The 21,657-nt window shown below is 34.8% G+C and overlaps 1 protein-coding gene across 1 annotated transcript in view; it reads right to left on the reverse strand.

Moving 5' to 3' along the window:
- DYNC2H1 (dynein cytoplasmic 2 heavy chain 1) overlaps positions 1 to 21,657 on the reverse strand; it is a 151,584-nt gene that overhangs the window by 69,648 nt on the left and 60,279 nt on the right. The window contains 13 exon segments of the mRNA XM_030446994.1: positions 1,386 to 1,436; positions 4,180 to 4,245; positions 7,087 to 7,176; positions 8,560 to 8,703; positions 9,441 to 9,575; positions 11,737 to 11,856; positions 13,142 to 13,305; positions 16,415 to 16,538; positions 17,405 to 17,503; positions 17,863 to 17,972; positions 18,473 to 18,614; positions 20,198 to 20,324; positions 21,556 to 21,642. Coding sequence (XP_030302854.1) covers positions 1,386 to 1,436; positions 4,180 to 4,245; positions 7,087 to 7,176; positions 8,560 to 8,703; positions 9,441 to 9,575; positions 11,737 to 11,856; positions 13,142 to 13,305; positions 16,415 to 16,538; positions 17,405 to 17,503; positions 17,863 to 17,972; positions 18,473 to 18,614; positions 20,198 to 20,324; positions 21,556 to 21,642 — 1,459 coding nt within the window.

The following is a 21,657-nucleotide window of genomic DNA, read 5'->3' on the forward strand; positions in this document are numbered from 1 at the left end:
AAATGTTTCCTCCATGAGTCATATAGTCTGAGAAAGAGGTAGGAAACTCAGAAACAATTGTAGGGATTTACTGGATGGGTCTGCAAAATACACTCCAGTTAGAACTGGGGTTGAATGATGTATGTCTACAATCTTTCCAAAATCTATGAATTTTGTGTTAGAGGTAAAGGTAAGATTGGTGTCAAATTCAATTAAACAATGGAATTAAACAATTAAACAATCCATTAAACAATCCGATCTCACACAGGTTCAAAATTACCTATAGCAAGAAAATACTTGAAAACCACAAGTTCATTGACATTTTTTTAATTATAAAGACCACACAGAGATAAAGAGGGACTTCTGTATTCACACTGAATTGCAAAAACCTGAAGAAAGCCATCTAAAGGCTGAAGAAAATGGGAATTTAAGGATATTTTTAGAAACCAGCTACCTAAGAAAGTCTGAGTAATACATTTGTGTTTTAAGTGATCTGACATTTCTGTCAGCATTCAGGTGAATACAATTTGTGTAATGGATATTCTAAAATCACAGCATTCATACTGGTCATTGTCTTGTACCACTGGACATAAAAGATACCATGATATCTAAACTAGGCTACTGGTTAGAAGTAACTGTGAATGATGAAAGCTGCAGCTAAGCCTGAGGGAAATCAAGTTGCCTGAACCTGAATGAAGGAGGAGATTAGCAAAATAAGAGGCAAAGACTGAGGTCATGATTCCTGACTAGGCTTCTGTTTCCTAAAAACACATTTCAAGCCTTTGCAAAATACTGGGTTTAAAGAAAGGCTACAGCACATAAAACTATGGGCATCTTAGTTCTTTTTCTATACTCCTTTCTATTGAAAGGTTATTTTGAAAGTATGCTGATCTAATAGAATTGAGAGGCACTTAGTAACTACAGCAGATTAGTTAGGAATGCAACAGGGGCTTCTTAAGCTGGGTCTGTCACCTAGGAAAATATATAAATACATTTTTAGATGTAGAACATTGCTGGGATAAAAAGCACATCAAAGTAAGTAAAGTGTGTGAACAGTTCCATAAATTCATGCAAAAAGTACAACTCATATGTGATACCAGGAGAAAGAAAGATTCAGAAACAGTGAAGAAACACAGAAGAGGACTTAAAGCCTTCCCAAAGATACCATTGAAAAACAATTGTAATCCTGAGAAGAAAAAAAAGGCACCAAAGGCAAAAAGTTATGCAAATTTGAAAATGTGTCATGTGCAAAGTTTTTTATATTTTTATATTACTATATGAAAGTTACTTGTCACCTTACTGTTTCAATATAATAATTAAACAATATAGAATAAGAATATAATTTTAACTTTTTAGGACTTAAGAAATGTTCCTTATTTCAAAATACACAAATAAATGTAGCTTACTGATTTTCTTATGGTATCTCCAATGACCACACCTGTAAAAGTCTCCCATTCCTAGAAGGAATAAATTAACAACTCAGATAAATCACAACATATCTTTAATAACATAGACTATTATGTAGTAGCAGCTAAGGAAAACAGGAAGATAAATACATTAAAGCCAGGATTCTGAAACAATTACAAGACATTTTTAAAACTCTGGGTTTTAAAACAGCTGGGTAACTCCAACTGAGTCTTGAAACAGCTCTTTCAATTACAAACTGATGGTCCTCTCCCAGTTAAACAGAAAATGCACTTGCACAGAAAATTACAGAGGCTCCTCAGGTTGAAAACCAGAAATCATGTAATATTTTTGTGAAAGAAAAGCAAAAAATATAATATGGAGAGACATGTAAAGATACCTCAGAAATATGGATTCAGAAAGAGCCAAGGAATTCTATAGCAATATGTTGAAGCTGTACTATAAATTTTCCATTACTATGCAAAAAATTCTTAAGTGTCAAAGGCTGAACTCTTTTGGGACAAGGATGTAGAATAATAAATTCTCTAGCAATATAATAAGTAACTTCTAGCCTCATCAAACTAAAAGCTTGAAAAGAAATAACTTTGAAAGAATAACCACTCCAGCTTCATTTTCCTCAATAAATATTTGGCACCAGCATGCTTTTCTTAGCAACTGAATCAATAACTTCTACATTTTACAAAAGTGAAGAAAAAAAATACTGCTATTATTTCCCTGGTTTAATTCTTGAGATTCATATACTACAGGAAAGTGCACTATATGTAACCAAGATTAAGCTAATTAGGAGCTCTAATAGCTGCTGGAAATGTATGCTACACAATTGCAACTAACACATAAAGCAGTACTTAAAAATACTTAAGAAGCTTGGGCTGCCAGGCTTTAAGTCAGTCAGAAAACTATTTGCAAGTTACTGTCTTTATAAACTCAAGAACTAGAAAGATAAAGCAAGATATTTCAGAAGCTGTAAAAATATAATAAACGTGAAGTAGGAAAGTACTAATAATTTAGAGTAGCCAGGGCATGCCACTGCCAAAAAACCATTTTGAGCTATAAGGCAGCTTCACTGCTGAAAGACATCAGAAAGTTTTAACTAACACTTCTTAAATCTTGTATCCTAAACCCACATCCTTCATTTAATCAAGTTCCATTACTTACTTCAAATACATTATCTGACTTTACCTTTCATCCTATAGTGGATGATTCTCTAGCAAACTATCTACTGCCATTTGAGGCTCCTTCTTGTCAGCAGCTTCTGGTACAGAAAGTAATAGCTTTCTCTCTATTTCATGTAGGTATTTTAAATTATTAAATGTGTTCTGACTCACATTAATCAGCAATGTGAGACAGGGTTTTTAATCATCTATATTTAAGCAATTGTATTGAGTCAATAGTGCATACTGTTACACTGCATGCACTTTATAGGATAAATTTCAGTATATTGTCAGCAACTATAACTTTGGCATCTACTTCTCAGTCAGCTGATCTAGTCTGCCTGTAAGGGCAGTGGAGAGAATGAAGCCATTTTAGCAGTAAACCATCTAACCTATCTCACAAAATGCATTTATGATGAAACTAATTGAATCTTTGACAGGTCAGGTTTTTTTTTCCTGCCTCCTACTAAGTCTAGGTTAACCTGCTCAGATGAATTTTAGCGGGTCTTTACATTTTATTTACCAATTCAATCACCACTAAAAGCACCATTGTACCAGAAATGTTCAAATTCTCTATGAACTTCTACACTGGGCAAAAGCATTGTCCAACACCCAAAGAGAAGACCATCTCATTGCTGAGATGTGTTCTGCCTTATAGAAATTAAGGTTTGCAGTACTTAAGCTCTGCTGTAATTTTGATGGAAATGGGGTAGCCTATAATCAACAAGTAAATTCCCCATAAATGAAGCATTTTCAGATTAGGTCTCATTCAGACCACTGTCTAAACTGTTGCAGGACGTCTCAATTTTTTGTGAATATGCTAACAATGCAGCACTTCCCTACAAACTGAATGGACAGATATTTTTATTAAATGTGGTTTGAAACTGTATCAGCTGCATCCCACTATGCTACCAAAATGATAAAATATTCCTGCATGAGTTCATCACTCCTCTCCAAGACAGGTAACTATGGTGCAAAGAATCCCATATTTATGCGGCCAGAGAGCAACATAGAAGATAAGCATTCTCTGTCCTGTGCACTCCTGAAGATGCTGATGCAAAGAAGACAATTAATTATCACTGGTCTACAGACTTTTTAGACATTGAAGAATCAATGGCTTAAATGCACAAAAGGTGACTTCATTGCTTCACCTTTCAGGAAGAGTCTTTGCTTTAAGTGTCTTCAGCTGCATATTGCAGAATCAAACTTTTACTTTATTTTTCCGTAGCTTGCAAGTAACCCTTGGTCAGAGTGTAACAGGTGTGTATCCATCACTTTACTTATAAAGTAATATCATATTTAACTGGAAGGCTGGATAAATGTCCAGCCACATGGTGATGGGAAACACTGATACAGTGCCTGAAAAGAACTATTAGAACCCTCCATAAACATCTTTTTTGGACTCCTATTCAAAAGACAACCATTTATCTACCTTTCTCATAGTAATCTTGAATTTTACTCTAATAAATATAATGTTGACATCCAAAAGTAAATATCATAGAAAAACAGCAGCATATAATCTAAAGCATTCAGACCTGCATTTGGTGACAGAAATTTTTATCTTCTTATTTACTAATCATATTAAGTTTATATAAATATGGGGATTTTCTCCTCTATCACTTACATTCTCTTGGAAAAGTTCAGGGTGCATTCCTCGAACAAAATGCAGAGCAAACATTAGCTGATCTGCCTGAAATAAAAGCAGTAAAAAAGTATTTATATATTTATCAAGAGAAACCTTTCTGCTTTTATAGAACTAACACCATTTCATTAGTAAGACACCTCTAATTCCATAGTGGTGACTTAATGACACATAACCTAATTTAAAATTCTACATATCTCTGCAATTTATAGAAAAACACTAACACAAACACTGTAACTAATTCCATCTAATCTCAAGTGAAGAAGAAAAAGCAGGTACTTGCAGCAAAGAAAGCATACTAAAAACTACATTTTCTTAAGCTATGCATAGGAAATGCTTGAAATCTTACAGCAATTTTTGAACAGCTGTAACCTTTTGACTTTTTCCTAGGTCTGTTGCATCACTTGAATTTCAACCAGTCTCCTAGCACTGCAGCAGTCAACCATGAACAAGAGTTTACTGCAGCCATGGATTAAACCATGCAAACATTCAGGACAATAATTTTTAAAAGAATATGGGCATGTTAAAACTGGGATTCCTATGTCCACACACAGAAAACTTCACAGATGTGTCTTAACAAAGCTGTGCTGGAAATGCACTTCATTACTGCTATGTAATGCCTTTCATTATTACTGTGTAATGAAGTCAACATGAAAAACTGGAATTTGGTACTCTGGAAAATCAAGAGGGTACTCTGGAAAATCAAGAGCACTCAAAAACCTTGAAAGAGGCCTCCAATTTTCAAGTCTGGCTTTAATATGGAAGATCAAATTTATAGACAATAGGAGGTATACACGTATTTTCTTTCAATAAAATTTTAAGTAAGCATAAGGAAGGGATACATCTTTTTTCCAGAGGACTAGAACACCTGCCATATGAAGAGAGGCTGAGAAGACTGGGTTATTTAGCCTTGAGAAGAGAAAGCTTAGGGGAGACCTTATTACCATGTTCCAGTACTTAAGGGGCAGCTACAGAGAAGATGGAGACTCCCTATTTACAAGGAATCACATGGATAAGACAAGGGGCAATGGGCACAAGATGCTCCAGGTGAGATTCCAATTGAACACAAAAGGAAAAAACTTTGCAATAAGGACAGTCAGACATTGGAATGGTCTCCCAGGGAAAGTGGTGGATTTCCCCACTTTGGAAATTTTTAAGTCTCAGCTTGAGACATCTCACATAAACAATGTAAGAAGGGTTGGTGGACCAGATGATCCTTGAGGTCCCTCCCTACCCAATATTCTATGATTCCTTTCAAAAAAGTAAAATATAAGTAAAAAGCATAAAGCACAGATGAAAGGGAAGAACAGAACAAAAACCAACAATGCAAGGAACTGGGTAAAGTCTGCAGTGCACAGACATCTCAGCCAGCTGACAAACACAACACACATGCACCCCTATAGAAATCAATACTATTCTTGACAATAATGTTTGAATTTTCCACAGCTTAGCTTCTCACAAATATGCCTCAAAATGACAGTCTGGTTGTCCTTAGCTTTAGAGAATTACCACTCTGAACAATACTAAATTACCAAGGATGCTACTGAAAAATAAATTGCATGGGACAGGACCATGTATCTGAAAACACAGTCTAGGAAATACTACGTGGGTGCTGTAAGATGAACTATTTGACTTACATTGGCTTTCTCATCTCAATGTCTCTATTTTTTTAGGCCAAAATTACATTAGAGGATAAATTATTTTTGTTTTCTTTCTATTGTTTTCTTAAATAGATGCTTTTTTACCACCCTGACACGTAAGTGCAAGAACAGACATATAATAACACAAAACAAAAACATGGAGTAAGGGTGTTCAAGATGGTCATCATCTTTGGTAAGTTTGATTGGGATTCAGAATTATGGATGACTGTAAAAAGGGACATATATGTCTCAGAAACCACGTCCTTCCTAGTTTTAATTGCTCTTGGAATGACTGACTTTGCAAATTACCAAGAGGCTATATATAACTTGATTCATTTAAGCCACAGCTGTTTCAAACTGGATTTGGGTAACTATAAAAATGCCTAATAGCAGCCACAACAAACTCTGTATAATTTGTATCTCTGTTGACATTGACATATAAAGTTGTTGTTTGCTGTTTTAAATAGTTTTATTTTATTAATTCTTTCAATTACAACACCATATGGTACGAAGTATCTGTAAGGATAAAATTAAAGCAAATAAAGAACATTATATTTTATTTTTGCATTTATTTACGATTAGTTTTAATACATGGGTTGGACTGGAGGGCAAACAGGCCCCAACTAGGAATCATGGTCAAACTGTGCAAAGCACTATAGTTCTCTTTGTACTGATAAATAAAATACATCCATGAACATATGAAACTGAAAACAACCAACACAGAATGGCTGAAGTCTACACCATCCTCTTTCAATGCTAGTGTGACTGGGAAAGCAACAAGAGAAAAGCCACCTGATTAAAACTGAGGAAACAACAAATGCATTGAGAACTTTATACAGAGGAACAGGGGAACTGACAGAAACAAGCAAGCCATAGACATTTTGGGTAGGATATGAAAAGAGAAAGGAGAATTTTACAATGGCTTTTACTTGCTCCTTTTTTTAAAAAAGAAAAAAAAAATCACATAAAACCTTATCATGACATCAAGGTCATACAATCATACTTAGAAATGCTAAAAACAAAAGTGAATAATAAGACTGCTCAAATGGATTTGAAATTGGAGACTTCTGCCATATAGTAATTTGTAGTTCTTGTTTTTCATGCTGAATATTGCAAGTTATTTTTTTTCCATGTGTTACATATCACTGTGACACTATAATGCTTGATCGAGTATATCAAGTGGTGGTTGCTGAAAGAATACTTTCAAACCCAGTGCACTGTATAAAAGCCAAAAAAACTACAATCTTACCTTAAACAAACAACGACAAACATATTCATACACTGTATGCTTCAATTTGCCAATGAGCAACTTGATTCTCTCTTCAGTATTATTTGAATCCTAAAAAGAAAGTTTGGATTTCAAAAATTCATCCGGCAGTAAAAAAAAAATATATATAACAGGTTGATATTATATGTAGTTAAAAAACCTTCAGCCAAATTTGGTGCAATTTAAGTAAACGTTGTAGAAAATAGTAAATATACCCTGTCCTTCAAGGCTTACAGATTAAAAGACTAATTAAAACAGGAGAAAACTTAAAGAAAGATAGAAGAAAAAAGAACAGGTAAAAAAAATAAAATGGTGAGGAAGGCAACAGTTAGTATGAAATTTATCAGAAACAAGTTCCTTTCTACCATACTGGAATTTGGAGACATGAATTTATAAAGGAGGTCAATTTGGATCCACAAACTGATTTGACTTGTAATTTTACCATCTCTAAAAGACAGCTTGGGAAACAGCAAGAAATGGATAGAGGATAAGAAAAAACTGAAAAAAGCAAAGAAAGCAAAACCAAAAGTTTTCAGGTAAGTAATATAATAGAAAAAAAATTAAGAAAAGAATTTATGAAAGACTGTGAAAGTAAGAACAAGAAGCAGCTCATGCTGTGCAAAAGAAGTAGCAGGTAAAGTACTTCGAAAAGGGTAAGTTTGCATAGTAAGAATGATATTCCTGGTAATGGAGTAGAGCTGAAGGAAAGCTCTAAGGACAGATGCCAGAATAAAGAGGAATCGAAAAATGTCATGATGAAATGCTGATGAATGGCTTTTTTAAAGTGGAAACAAAGATAAATAAGCTGAATTTTGGAGATGATGGATAAAAAGAAAATGCATCATTACTCGGTATGGGGTTTTAGATCTAAAAAGTGAAGTGACAAGGGATAAATCCATAATTCTGTGCTTAAGTAGAAAGAATATACTACCCATTAGAATACAGAAAAGTAAAAATTACATTTTCAACAAGACAGGCTGCAACATGCTTACAAGCTCTATAAAAGTAGATAAAGTTCTGATTTTCCTTTAGGTAACTGAACCATGTAGAAATATAAGTCCTTGCTTATTCTATCCCTTGTTGATACAATTAGCATTATTTGGAGATTAGATCATTAATTTATTTACATAAGACTTCAGTAAAATGACAATCAACCTTGGCTTTCCTAATTCACCTCCAGCAAAGAGCAAGCTTGAAATTACATGTAAGAATTCCTTATTTGCAGAAGGCACAGCAAATGTACAATATATATGTGATGTAAGGACACTAAAAATTCCATGTCTACATTTTCTGCATATCTAAAGCACAGAAGTTGAACATAACTACTTAGTACACATTTAATCATTATTTATTGTACATTATTTTATAAAACACATCGAGAGCAAGTAACACATTCTAAGGATCACAGCAGATTGATTCTTCTGCAGTATGAACAGCTTCAGGAAAGGAAAATACCTGCTCGCTTTGCAGAGCCTTTTGAAAAAGCCGCAGGAAAGCCGCCAAACTGAACCGGTACATATTATTAATTTTGGAAAGGTCAGAAATAACAAAGTACATTTTGCTAGCACTCTCAGCTAAAGGGAGATAAGCGTCCCTCTCCTGTGGATTAAAAAAAAAAACAAAAACAAAACCATACATATATAAAAAACAGTATCTTTCTGCCATCTACTGGTTATTACATGAACATTTACTCCTCTCTCTGAATACTTGCCAATTCTTCAAATTGAAGGACATGCATTCAAGACTTAAATACTGTCTTTAGATTTTAAATTTGCATTTTAAAATTATAGAGATAATTTTAAATGATTCCTACGTCAACAAGGCTTCAAAGCACATAGAAGTAGGAGTAGAACATATCCCAAAATCCAATAGAAAATTTTAAACTAAACAAATAGGAACATAGAGAAAAACTCCCTAATATGTTACAGAAAAAAAAAGCCTGCCAGCTGAATAGCATCACCATTAACCTAAATTTTTGCAACAGCAAAATATAAGTTAAGTAAGAACAGCCATAAGAGCCATGCGGTAAGTAAAAGCAGATTGAAAAATAATAAAAGTCAAAAGCCATTACATGCTAACAAATAGGTGGGGAAAATTCCTTTAACTCAAACTGTCAAAAAATTTAATTTAGCTATTCACCATGTGTAAAACAAATGAATTTAGTCATTGAAAATACTTCCTGTACCTGCATGTCCTAAATAACTTTTATTCCAAAAAATTAATTTAGTATGTTACTCACCTTATACTCCTGTGGATGCATATATTATCTCTGTATAGAAGATCCCTATTTTAGCAGTAAACAAAAACAGCAATAAAAGACAGAAATATTCTTCTACCTTATCAAGAAAACTCTGAAGTCTGTGAGATTCCACAAGTGATTCTTGGATGAGTGCACTGCTTGCTTTAGTCTGATTCAAAGATTCAATGAGATCCTTATTCTCTAGTATATTGCCTTGTGATGTTGCAAGTGCCTGTATTAAAAAAAAAAATCAAAACCAAAACAAAACAAACTGTAAAGTAACCATTTGCAAAATGTCCTTTCTGAGCTGTACATATTCCTCAAAACTACTGAAAGAATCCATCCAGAGTATCAGAAAGCAGGTGCTTAACAGCTTCTAACAACTGAGGTATTATTATAAAGAAGCATGGAAAATAAAACCCGAGAACAAACTGAAAAAATCCAGACAGCCAGGTTCTAGTACCTGAGTTTGTCAGCAAACTTTTGAGAATTATTTCTATGACCAGAGTCTGATTCACTGTACCCTACATTAAATTCAAAGTAAGAGTAAAAACACCCTAATTAACTGCAAATGTAAACTGAAATTGGCTATTTGTAATGACCTCTTATACTCAGTCATTCATAAATTCATTTTCCTTCAAAAACATCAAAAACATTACAATACCCCCTCCACAATTTAGTTCTCATTTCCCACTGCAATGATTATTCACAATTACTATAATTTCAGTTTTGTAATCAGAAATCCCTTCAATATCCTTGAGATTACCCCACATTTTCCCTGAGTTCACTTCTAATATGAAAACTTCAAATGATTCACTATTATTTACGTTTTTTAACTAACTTTCAGTTAGTGAAAACCATTTTTACTAACATCCCTATATAACTCTTTAGACAGAGGATTAAGTTGAATTTAGCTAAATCACCTCCAGCACAGACTTCTTTGTTGACAAAGTCCATGTAGTACCTGTAAATTACCACTAAGCTTTAGATTTCTATCTTCAGCATCAAAGAGTATTCTGATTTCAGAATGCCAAAGTTGAAACCAACCTTGGTGCTAATGCTTGAACACTTTTCTTGCAGATATTTTATGCACTTATTATGTGAAATTTTGCACTTGAAATTTCAGCCTGTGAAAGCTTTGGAGTTCCAAAACTACACAAAATGTCTGTTTGACAAAAGTGGACTTCTTTTGTTGCATCTTTGAACTCTCAGATATCAAAATGCTTAAAAACATATCAACTTTAAATATGTAATTTTTTAGGGAACAAGTTTCCATCTGCCTGCAAGAAAAATCTCCCCCATAACAGTTTTTAAACCAGGTTTGATTTTAGTATTTGAGACTTAACAGGAAGTTAAATAGCGACAGTAAATGTGGAAGTTCAAATCATATTAGACAAATATATGCAAAATTCTAAAACTAAGCTATTAATGGCTAGCCTAATAAAGTTTAATATTACTTTTTGAGATATTTGGAAAAACAATTAGCTCATAGTCAAGTCTGTTGTGCTGCATGCTGCAAAGTTCAATGACTCAGCTACAGAGCACGGGTTTGGGGCAGCAGGTCTGTCTCCCTACATGTGACATTTTAGGAGAAAGGAGGAATTCAGGATCCATTCTGATGGGCATAAAGGACACTTCTGTGAAATTCATTACAAGATGGAAACAAACAAACAAACCAAAAAAAAAACCAGCCCTCCTCCTTAGAAGCTACTTTTCTTATAAAGGCATATAACCATTTCTGAGTATATATACTTTCATTAAAATAAGAAGGTAAACTGAAAATTAAAAACAAACATTTTACATAGAAGAAAGGAAAATGCTAACTATAAAGACTGTTACAGTTCATTGCTGAGAAAAAATCATTGGGGAGGTTTAAAGTTCTAAATTTGTCTCAACAAATCTTTCCATTTTCTAATGGGAATTTTTCTTTTTCTTTTCTTTTTTCTTTTTTTTCCTTTCACAACACATTATTACTTCTTAAGTTTACAAAGTATCATCTGACATGATACACAAGCTTAAAAATGTAGCTTTTCTAAAACTCATAATTTGAAAAATATGCATTTTTAACAAACTTTTCTTTTTTAAAATGCATTAAAATTACTAAAATTTCTAATCTGTCTAAATCACAACAATTGTCCAACAATTCACACAATAACCTTTGACAATGCTTAATGTAGTGAAATACTACGAAACATCTGTTTCATAACAGATGTACATATTTTATCTGCTTTATTCTCCCAACAGTGACAGGCAAATAATGCTTCCATTTTCTCAAATAAAAAAAATTTGAGGGCTTATTATTCCAACACACTGACTGTCTTAATTCAAACATGCAACAATACGAATACTATCTTTTTGACCTAACAGACACAGAAGAGGAAAATTCATTTTACCTCCAAAAGAGATTCTTCAAGCTTAGCTAACTGTATCTTCTTTTCTTCTTCTTGTTGTAACAGTTTTGTCTTCTGCTCTTCCAAATCAGGCTTTTCATGCTGAAGAGTTAAAGCCAAAAGCTAAAAAAGAGATTATTCAAGAGGATGAAAAACATTCTAACATTTCATATGTGTCCATTAATTAAATAGCATAATATATATTCAATAATCATATGGCAGTACATAGCCATTATTTTTGAAAGTAGACTTCTGAGGTTTACTCAGTTGTACCACACATCCAACAGCTTTAACTCTAGATAGAAATCAAAGCTATGCTGCAATGGCAAGTGTAACTCAGAAAATACAGCGACCCTTCCATGTAACAGCAGAAGGAAGCCAGATCAAATACTCAAGGTCATCTCAAAAGGCACAAGATCACCTCACTGAGGACACTGTCTCACACCTTTTAATGGTGAGACCTAAAACTTTGCACCTCAATCTGAATCACATCTGTGTTTAAATGATAGGCAGTCATCATTAGTGTCATCAAATATAAAAAGAGGCACGTGATAGAAAGCACAAACTGGAAAGACTGGCAGCGAAATGCTTTCCAGATAATCTACCAAAAGTTGAACCCCTCTCCTTCAAACAAAAAGATTAAAAAAATGAAAATCTTTTTTTCCCTGGGGCTCAGTTCACTTGGTTGCATTTTATGATGTCAATTCCCTATCTCCACTGTAGAAAATCCATATGTATATATGTATGGAGAAAATCCATATGGTTCTCTGTGCTTCACAATTTGAATTATATATTAGTTATCAATATCTTATTTTCATCCCATTCTAAGCCTCTTGTTAATTTGGAAAAAAAAATCATAGCAAATAAAGAGGGTTTTTTCTTCCCTCCATTTATCTCTTTTCTCTTTTTTTAATCTCTTTTCTCATTTTTTACTCTCTTTCATCTGTACATGACATTATGCTTCCCAAATGCTAGAGAAAAAAAACCTTAAATGCTTATAACATTTCAGAGAAAGTAAAATATACAGCTTTTTGTTTCATTATGTTCTTAGGGTACACAAAATATATTGATTATTCTTTAATTAGGACACTGGAGAACAACCACAGAAATGTAGAAATGTTCCCATGGTACCATAAATGTATTGTGAACACAAACTTAGCAAATAATCTGTTGCATCTGAAGTTAATAAGACAGTTTACATTTTCTCTATTGGATTCACTACTTAGTTCCAAAGTGCACATAAAGAGGATTTTAAAATTAGAATTTGGTTCCAGCATTGATTTTTTTAATTTATAGTTGTGTGCTATAGAATATCTCTGTGACCATTAATTCAAACAGTACCAAGGCTTCTTCCAGAAGCTGGATGTAGCTATGAATCTCTGCTATTGTTTTCATTCTAGATGCTTACCTGTCCTCTCAAGCCACTTCCTGTTGTGGTAAAATTTACTTCTGTAACAATAGAAGCAGCATCAGGTGGAATAAAAGGATGTGGGTTCCTTGTCGATAGAAAAAGACAGAACTCTTCATTATAATCTATCATTTTTTCACCTATTTGTACAGCATAACGGGGTCCTGTAAATCACAAATAAATGTCATACTCTGATGGAACAGTATAAAATTAGCTGAAAATGATGGTATTTGAGTAATCATTTATGAACAATAAGATGTAAATATACTTCATAACTTTTATATCATCATAGTTTGAGTACCAGGAACTGAGGAAGGAGGTTTTCAGACTCTGAGAGGGGCAGAACACAGAGGGGTCTCTTCCCTCCTATTCCCTGCCTATGCTCTATCAGGGTCAGGCAGACCCCAGCCCCTCCTCCTCTTCTTTCCCCGCTCCTTCGCCGCTGTTCCCTGCACTCCTTTGCCCCCAGCTCCCCACCTGCTCCTCAGCATCCGCATCCATTGGGTGCTGGGAAGAGCCCTGGAGCCCTCTCCTGACTCGGCCCTGCTGCAAGGGGCCCTCAGGCACCTGTCCCTGACACCATCGAGATAGGGTTGTGTAGATAGATTTGTAATGTTGTCCCTTATACCCTGTGTTACTGCCTTTCCCCTGTTCTAGGAAATCTGTTTCCAGTCTGATTTCCAACATCAAGTCTCCTGTCTTTAGAATCATAGAATCATAGAATTGGCTAGGTTGGAAGGGACCTCAGAGATCATCAAGCCCAACCCGTGTTCCACTACCGCTGCAGTTACTAGACTATGGCACTGAGTGTTTATTCCCCTTTTATCTTCTCTTTCAGGGGGAGTACTAGAGAATAAGTCTGTCCTTTGGTTTTTGGTCTGCTCAAACTGCTAAGCCATAACACATACATAAATTGTTCAGAAAGAAAAACAAATTTTAAACATTTAAGGAATCTATCCTGCATTGTTATACAAAAAAACACAGTAACATAGCACTAGTGTAAGAATGCTACATAATGAGAATATTTAATAAATCAGGGTACTTTAATTGTCTTTACACACTAGAAAAAACCATAAATGGCAATATATGCACGAGAAGTAAAAGTAATACTAACAGTTCTTTGACATCTTCAAGCAGTAAGTGACAAAATATCACAGAAAATGCACCCTTTTCTGTAAAGAAACCTATCATAATTTAAACATATCAATTTACATTTCTACATAGGTACTTTATCAGGACACACTATCCATAATTACATACTGAAAGGAAATAAATATAAATAAATAAATAAATAATTGTTGAATTTCTGCTATCATGGTCTCTATTTCTGTTTATACTCCTAATATTCTGACACTTTTCAATATACTTGTCATGGAACAGTATGTGGATGGCCTTCCACCACCCTCCTTCCACCACTGGCCTCCATTCTAGCAGGGCCATAAAAAAACAGACTCAAAAAATTAAAAGAGTAGAGTAAGGTTTTCCCTCCTGATACTAAAAAGAACAAAGAACAGAATTATAAGGTGAAAAATTTCAAAGTGAAAATTTCCTTTCCAGAGAAATTTGTGCAGTGGCATAGTTAGATGCTTCTCTATTTTTAGCACCAGAGCCGATCAGAAATCCTTTAAATATAAATCTTTTGCTAAAACATTGGTGGAGATGAAAATCACATACCAATTTTGCTTCTGTGTCAAGGATCAGAATAAATTTTAGGCCTATGCTGTAAAAATGTCAAACAGAAAATGGAAGCTGTACAAAGACAAATTTATTGCAGTATATATATTCACATTTTTCTTAACGTTTCATGCCAAAGTAATGAAAAGATGTACAGTCATCACTAACAAACTGATGCAGACAGGCCCCCACTTTGACATTTTGACAAAGAGAGGGGTGTGTGCTTGCTTGGGAAGTGACTGAAAAGACTGAAATAGTGACACATTCCCCTTTCTCAAAAATGATCTCCCTCATTTAGACCTAGCACTCCCCAGCACAAACACAGCTCATCAACATGCAAAAGATGCCTGAGTGTTATATGCAATTTCCCTGAATAAACTGGTACATTTTAATTTAATCTTTCTCCACCATTCTGCAGACATATTAGTATTATTTTCATTTGATTCTGTGAGTAAAGATCTTGATAGCTTCCCACAGCATTCTCCTGGAAAAGGAGAATGTACACCTTGGACAGGTGGACACTTTGCTGCATAAAAAACTGTCTGGGTGGCTGGGCCCAGAGAGCTGTGGTGGATGGAGCTGTCATGAATTCAGCTGGCAGCTGGCTACAAGTGGTGTTCCCCAGGGCCTGTACTCCTTAGGGTCTTTATCAGTGATCTCGATGAGGAGATGAAACGCAGCCTCAGCAAGTTTACAGGTGACACTAAGCTGGGCAGAAGAGCTGATCTGCCTGAGAACAGAGAGGCTCTGCAGAGAGATTTTGACAGGCTGCATCAATGCACTGAGGGCAGCTATATGAGGTTCAACAAGACCAAGTGCAAGTCCTGCACCTGGGTCACAACAACCCCAGGCAACACTACAGGCTGGGCTGGAAAGCTGCCCAGAGAAAAAGGACCTGGGGATGCTCCTCAACAAGGAGCTGAATACAAGCCAGCAGTGTGCCCAGGTGATTGGCCAGGAAGTGATTGTCCCCCTGTACTCAGCACTGATGAGGCTCCACCTCAAGTTCTATGTTCAGTTTTGCTCCCCTACCCCCTCACTACAAGAAGGACACTGAGGTTCTGGAGCTTCTCTAAAGAATGGCAATGACCCTGGTAAAGGGTCTAGAGCATAAGTCTGAGGGGGAGCAGCTGAGGGAACTGGGGCTCAGTTTACCCTGGAGAAAAGGAGGCTGAGGGGAGAACTTGTCACTCTCTACAACTGTCTGAAAGCAGGCTGCAGCAAGGTGCAGGATGGATATTAAGAAAACAAATCTTTACTGAACAGATGTCAGGGACTGGAACAGGCTGTCCAGAGAACTGGTGGAATCACCATTCCTGAAGGTATTTAAAAGACATGTAGACATAGTGCTTAGGGACATAGTGGATTCTGTAGTATGCTAGATTAACTTTTAGATTATTTTCAGTATTTTTCCTTTTACTAAACAAGAATATATCTCCAATATATATCATGCACTCAGTGTTAACAGTGGGTTAATGTTAAAGAGGAAAAAACCTGCACAATACTCATGTTTTCAGAAAAATCAAGTTTTTAACAATATATATAGATCTAACCTACAAAAGCTTTGAGCGAGCATCTGTAGAGATCTTTGTTGTTTACCTTGAGCAACAAGATCTTTTCTTAGCAATGGGTACAGTACAGGCTCCACTCCATCCATTTCCTGTATAATAAGTGTTTTTCCAAATCTCACTGCTAGCTCAAGAGCAGTTAGGAAGTTGGTGTCCTGAGGAAATAAAAATAAATTCTTTTTATTCATAATTTTGTTTTTCTTATAATATTAACACATCAGAATGGACAAGAAAGCATTATACCATATGTCTGAGTATAAAGATCAGTAGTACAGATGAAAGATTGTTACAATCATCAAGCGATACTTGAGGGTGTAGTCACAAGTGGTTAAATACATTTGACCTACTTAGTTACTGATATATAGGTAACCTTTTCAACATGCCAGCTCTCCAAGTGCTACACCAGAAGAGAGCAGCTCTACCTTGTGTCACATTTGTCAGGCATACCTGGAAGTCCTGGCTGGTTAATTACTCTCAAGTGTTAGTAGGTAGCTATTGGTCAAAACTGAATCAAGACCTAACATGATTCACATTGATACTAAGATATCTAAATGCATTCTTTTGCATGCAGGTGTCTAAACATGCATCTGGTGTTTAAGATTCTAGTTACAGTCAGTAGAGAACCTGGATAATACAAACAATAGAGCCTAAAAGGAAATCAAGCCATTTAGCTGGCAGATGAAGCATTCAGTTATCCAAAGATCTGTATCTAGTACCATCACAGAGTATCTAAAAGGCCTGCACAGAGCTGGAAAGGATCTGTGGAAGATGTTGAAACATTATCTTGAGACCAGGTGGGATTTAATGACGGACTTTTGCATGGCACAAGGACGTCTGTGTGTGTGAAACTGAGCCAAGCCTCATGGACCCTGTGACAATCTTAGGTAACCTAATCTCACACTGAAATCCAACCTACTGTTTCCAGTTCAGATAATGCAACACAAAAATCTTAGGGAAGAAATTCCTTTACAAACTTCTCTCAAGGAGAACAGAATTCTAAGACCAGCAGTAAATACTTCACCTGTTGGTTAATAACTTCCAAACGTGATTCCTTCAAATGTGTCTTCAACCACTCAGTAGCCCGGAAAGAGGGGTCTATTAAAAATGGGCAAACTTTACTCTAGAAGAAAAAAAAAACAGATCCACAGAAATATATTTCATAAAAATTAAATTAAATTCTTTTGGTAATTTCCAAACTGGTGATACAGTAATTTTAAAATCTTCTATCACTAACAAACTGCTTAAGGAAACAATAGCAGCCTAGTAACAAATTAACAAATAAGGTCAGTAGAAGGAATTTTCTGGAAGTGTTTTTTCCTTTGTTATAGAATTCCCATAGTTACAGAACAATTTATTTCTCTGAGTTCTGTGGTGCTAATAACACAAATAATTCAAACTTACAGAAGACGCCATGTTACTGAAATTTATAGAAATCGAAATAATTCTAAGACAGGACCAAAAAGAAGAAAAACCTTTTACCTGCAAAATGACAAGAGCATTTTCTATTGAAAGGTCATCTGAAGGTAAACCTTCACTTTTCCAAACTAACTCCTCACTTTCTGTACACAGGAACCGCCGTAAATCGAATTCTGATAAATGAGAGTGCAAGTTTGTGCTAGTTATTTATAGTCTACATAATTTTTTAAACTTTACCACTCTATATACAATGAGGATTTTGTCTAACACAGTGCAAGGTAGTAGATTTGCCTTACATTTATTATTTTATTGCTTCAACATTACTATTAACGATCTTATTAAAATATTTAATGGTTTCATTAACACATAGATAAAAATGATTACTGAAAGCAGAATGCAGTGGCAACTTTATAACAGTTAATGTGAATACATTCATTCATTCAAACTTTTTATGCAAGGACAGTGGAGCTACATCTTAAGAATTTTAAATATTTATAATCTTAATAATTAATAGAATAATCCTAAGAAATAGTCTGTCTGTTTATCCAAGTATTTCTTAAGACAATGTTGTCACTTTTCATTTTGCCACAATGTTTGTCACTTTTCATCAAGCTTAATTACTTATACTCTTAATTACTTATACTCACACACAGACACAAACAAAATAAATTACTTTCAAGGCCTGCTGATTTGGTCCATTCATCCAAGCTGGTTTTCCTCTTATCCTCAGGAGCAGCAGAAAGATAGGTAATAAATGCAGCAGCCAACTGAGCTCTTTTAGGCAGCGTAGCAAGTTCATCTGTTATCTCTGACACCTTCAAAAAGACAGTACAGAATGTGTAAGAGTATTGCAAAGTCTATGTTCATCAGTTCCTAAAAAGCTGGAATTTAGTTTGCCTGTCATTGAGAATACAGTGGAGACAGTCTCTCTGTCTCTCTTCTTGCATTTCAGGGTATCTATACCTAGAACTAAACCACAGCAATACACACAAGCAAGTTAGGGAAAAGTTCTTTTTAACTCTGGGCTAGTATGTGGACAGAGAGTTCTGGGAATTTAGCCACGATAAAAATCTATTGATCTGGGTAATCAATGTTATTGTAATAACAAATATGTGGTCCTAGTCACAGCCACAGTCAGTACAACTTAAAAGATGGATACAGATGCTAAATACTGTGTCTAACTACTACACTTAAAAATTTTATTCACTGCAGACTTACATAATAAAATTTATTTATTGTATATCTTCAACTAATTTACATGCCATGAATTTGGAGAAAAAAATACAGTGAATCACAGTAATATATGATTGTCATAAATGTTTTAAAAGCACTCTTTCCCTTCCTCTTTACTTTACAGGAAGATGAATACTGTTTTTTCACTGTCCCCAATATGGGATGAGTTCCTGTCATGTATCTGGCATTTTGGTCTAGAGCACACCATTATGAGACAGCCTGAACTTTCTAAAGGCAGAGGTAATGTACCAAAGTGAAAAACTGTAAGGAATATTTAAACTGGGTTTAATATATTAAAACCTTACTATAGCAGATGTAATAGCTGTAAAGCTACCTTTAAAGGAAGATCTTTCATTTCTTTCCATTATATTGGTCAACCTAGAAGAAGGGCTCATCTAACCCTAACTTTTGTTCTTCAAAATGCAGGAATTTAGTCTAATTGTGTAGGCTTTTTTCAGTGTCAATGGAGAGATAGAACCATGTCTCTCAGCGAAGATATTTTTCCATTTTAAGATATGCAAGAAAGCTTGGTATTGCTTTCTGGAAGTGACAGCCATTTCCAGCTTCTATGTGCCTTGAAATTTTCTTTTCTACTTCAGACTGAAGAAGGGCCTGTGTGACCAGAGGATTGCCAGTTTCTCCCAAATGAGCAAATAAGATATGCTCAGAAAAATATGATATGATCAGAAAAATTTCAGACACACAAGTGAAGATTTCAAAAGCAACCTAACATTTTGGGTGGGTCTACATTTGACTTGCAAACATCAGTGTAATAACAAGATATTTTTTCTGACTTTGATTGCTTAATGATTTCCCAAAATCTGTCCCTTTGGATTGTATCTCGGCCTGGATGGTCCAACTGCTGGCGTGTCCAGCCATCATATCAATTACAGTATTATTGTGACTGAAAAATCCAAAGAATGTTGTTCTATATTAAATACTGAGGGGTTTTACACATTCTGTTACTGTGTGATATACATCATGTAACTTGTACAGTGAAAATGTAGATTTCAGAAGGAAGAAAAGCCTTTATATCTAATAAGTAAAATAAAAACACATTTAAAAGACATGCAAAAGGGTAGTTAAATCATATTCTCCAAACAATCTCAAAATTGTATTTTTAAATTATCAGCTATAAGATGTATTCATGAAAATTTTCACTAACCTGGCTGCTCCATCTTTTGTGTTCCCTATCGAGTTGATTTATCAGTACCTCTGCAGCTTTCAATGTTTTCTGAGCTTTACTTAGTTCTGCTTCAAGTTTTGCTGCTTCTGTTGTCCTACTCTGGAACCTGTAAAACAGCAACTGTTTGTAACTGGTATCATGAACTGCTACATTTATGGACAGTTATTTTCAAGTTAATTTAACTGACCGAATTTATAACTAATTCCTCCATAACTGTTCATGAAGAATGCAACCACAGTTCTTGTTTATAACTTCTGCTTCTAATTGGCAGATGACCTTGTTAGACTTAATTATCAACATTTAGAGAGATGTACAGGTGAGATCTAAAAATACATTTGCAATACAGACTGTAATGTCTGAAAATCTTTTTCTACTGAAACAGCCTGACTTGATTGTAGTAATTGTGTTTTGCTCTGTATCTAGACAGGTTAACAGTAGGCTCAATGCCATACTATACATTTTTAACATTTTGGTAAATTTAATCTATGAAACCTTTAAATGAGAATATTGCTAATTCACATAAATTACCCTAGTTGAATGCACAGTACTCTATTTTGTAAACTACTACGAAGTAAGAACGTGACCCAAAAAGCTTACATATTACTCTGCAATGTTTAATAAGTAATTAATTAATATTTCATTAGAACAATAAATGCATTTTGTAATACACCTTTTTTGTGTAATATATTTTACTATTATAGTGTATAGTTAATACAAGACATCACTATATACCTTAATGATAGAAAAGAATTCTCCAATTACTATTTTTAGCAGGCTACAAAACACGACATCTACTCATATGCACATGTCAGGCTGTAAAGTATCTCCTATACTAACTAGATAGCAGAAACACTAAATTTTGATTAAACTGAATTTCAAGAAAGCATTGTGTCACCACAGCTGCTGTCAGTCCTATACTTGCTGAGGTGCTAAGAAAAAAGGAGATAGCTAATAAACTAAATCAGTAAAGCAGGCCAACCTAAAGGAAAGAGAACTGCCTTTATTCACACTGTGATCAGTGCAAGTCTTGTAGTTTTCAAAGTTCTAAGGAGACATTGAGTCTTCTTAGATTTAAAAGGTGAGACATCCTGCTTAACATTGGCCATCTACAATGGCTACACTGAAGGCTTCCAGTAAGGATCATTTCATCTGAGAAATTAACTGTATTTTAATTTAGTATTTATTTATCATCAATTGCATAGATAGTGTTATTATTCATGCTACTTCTGATGTAAATATCTTACAGAGCCAGGAGCTACAATTGGTTACACTGCATTTTTCATACTGTAAAATCATCAGTATTTATTTCCGTCTTGAAAGAAACAACCCCAACATACTTATCTTTCAGTTCTGATACTTTTTGACCAACAGAGTTTAGAAGATCTTCTAACTTCTGCTTTCTGTCTTGAGTTTTCTTGAGATTACTACAAAAATATAAC

Source organism: Calypte anna, chromosome 1, assembly GCF_003957555.1.
Source record: "Calypte anna isolate BGI_N300 chromosome 1, bCalAnn1_v1.p, whole genome shotgun sequence".
Lineage (NCBI taxonomy): Eukaryota > Metazoa > Chordata > Aves > Apodiformes > Trochilidae > Calypte > Calypte anna.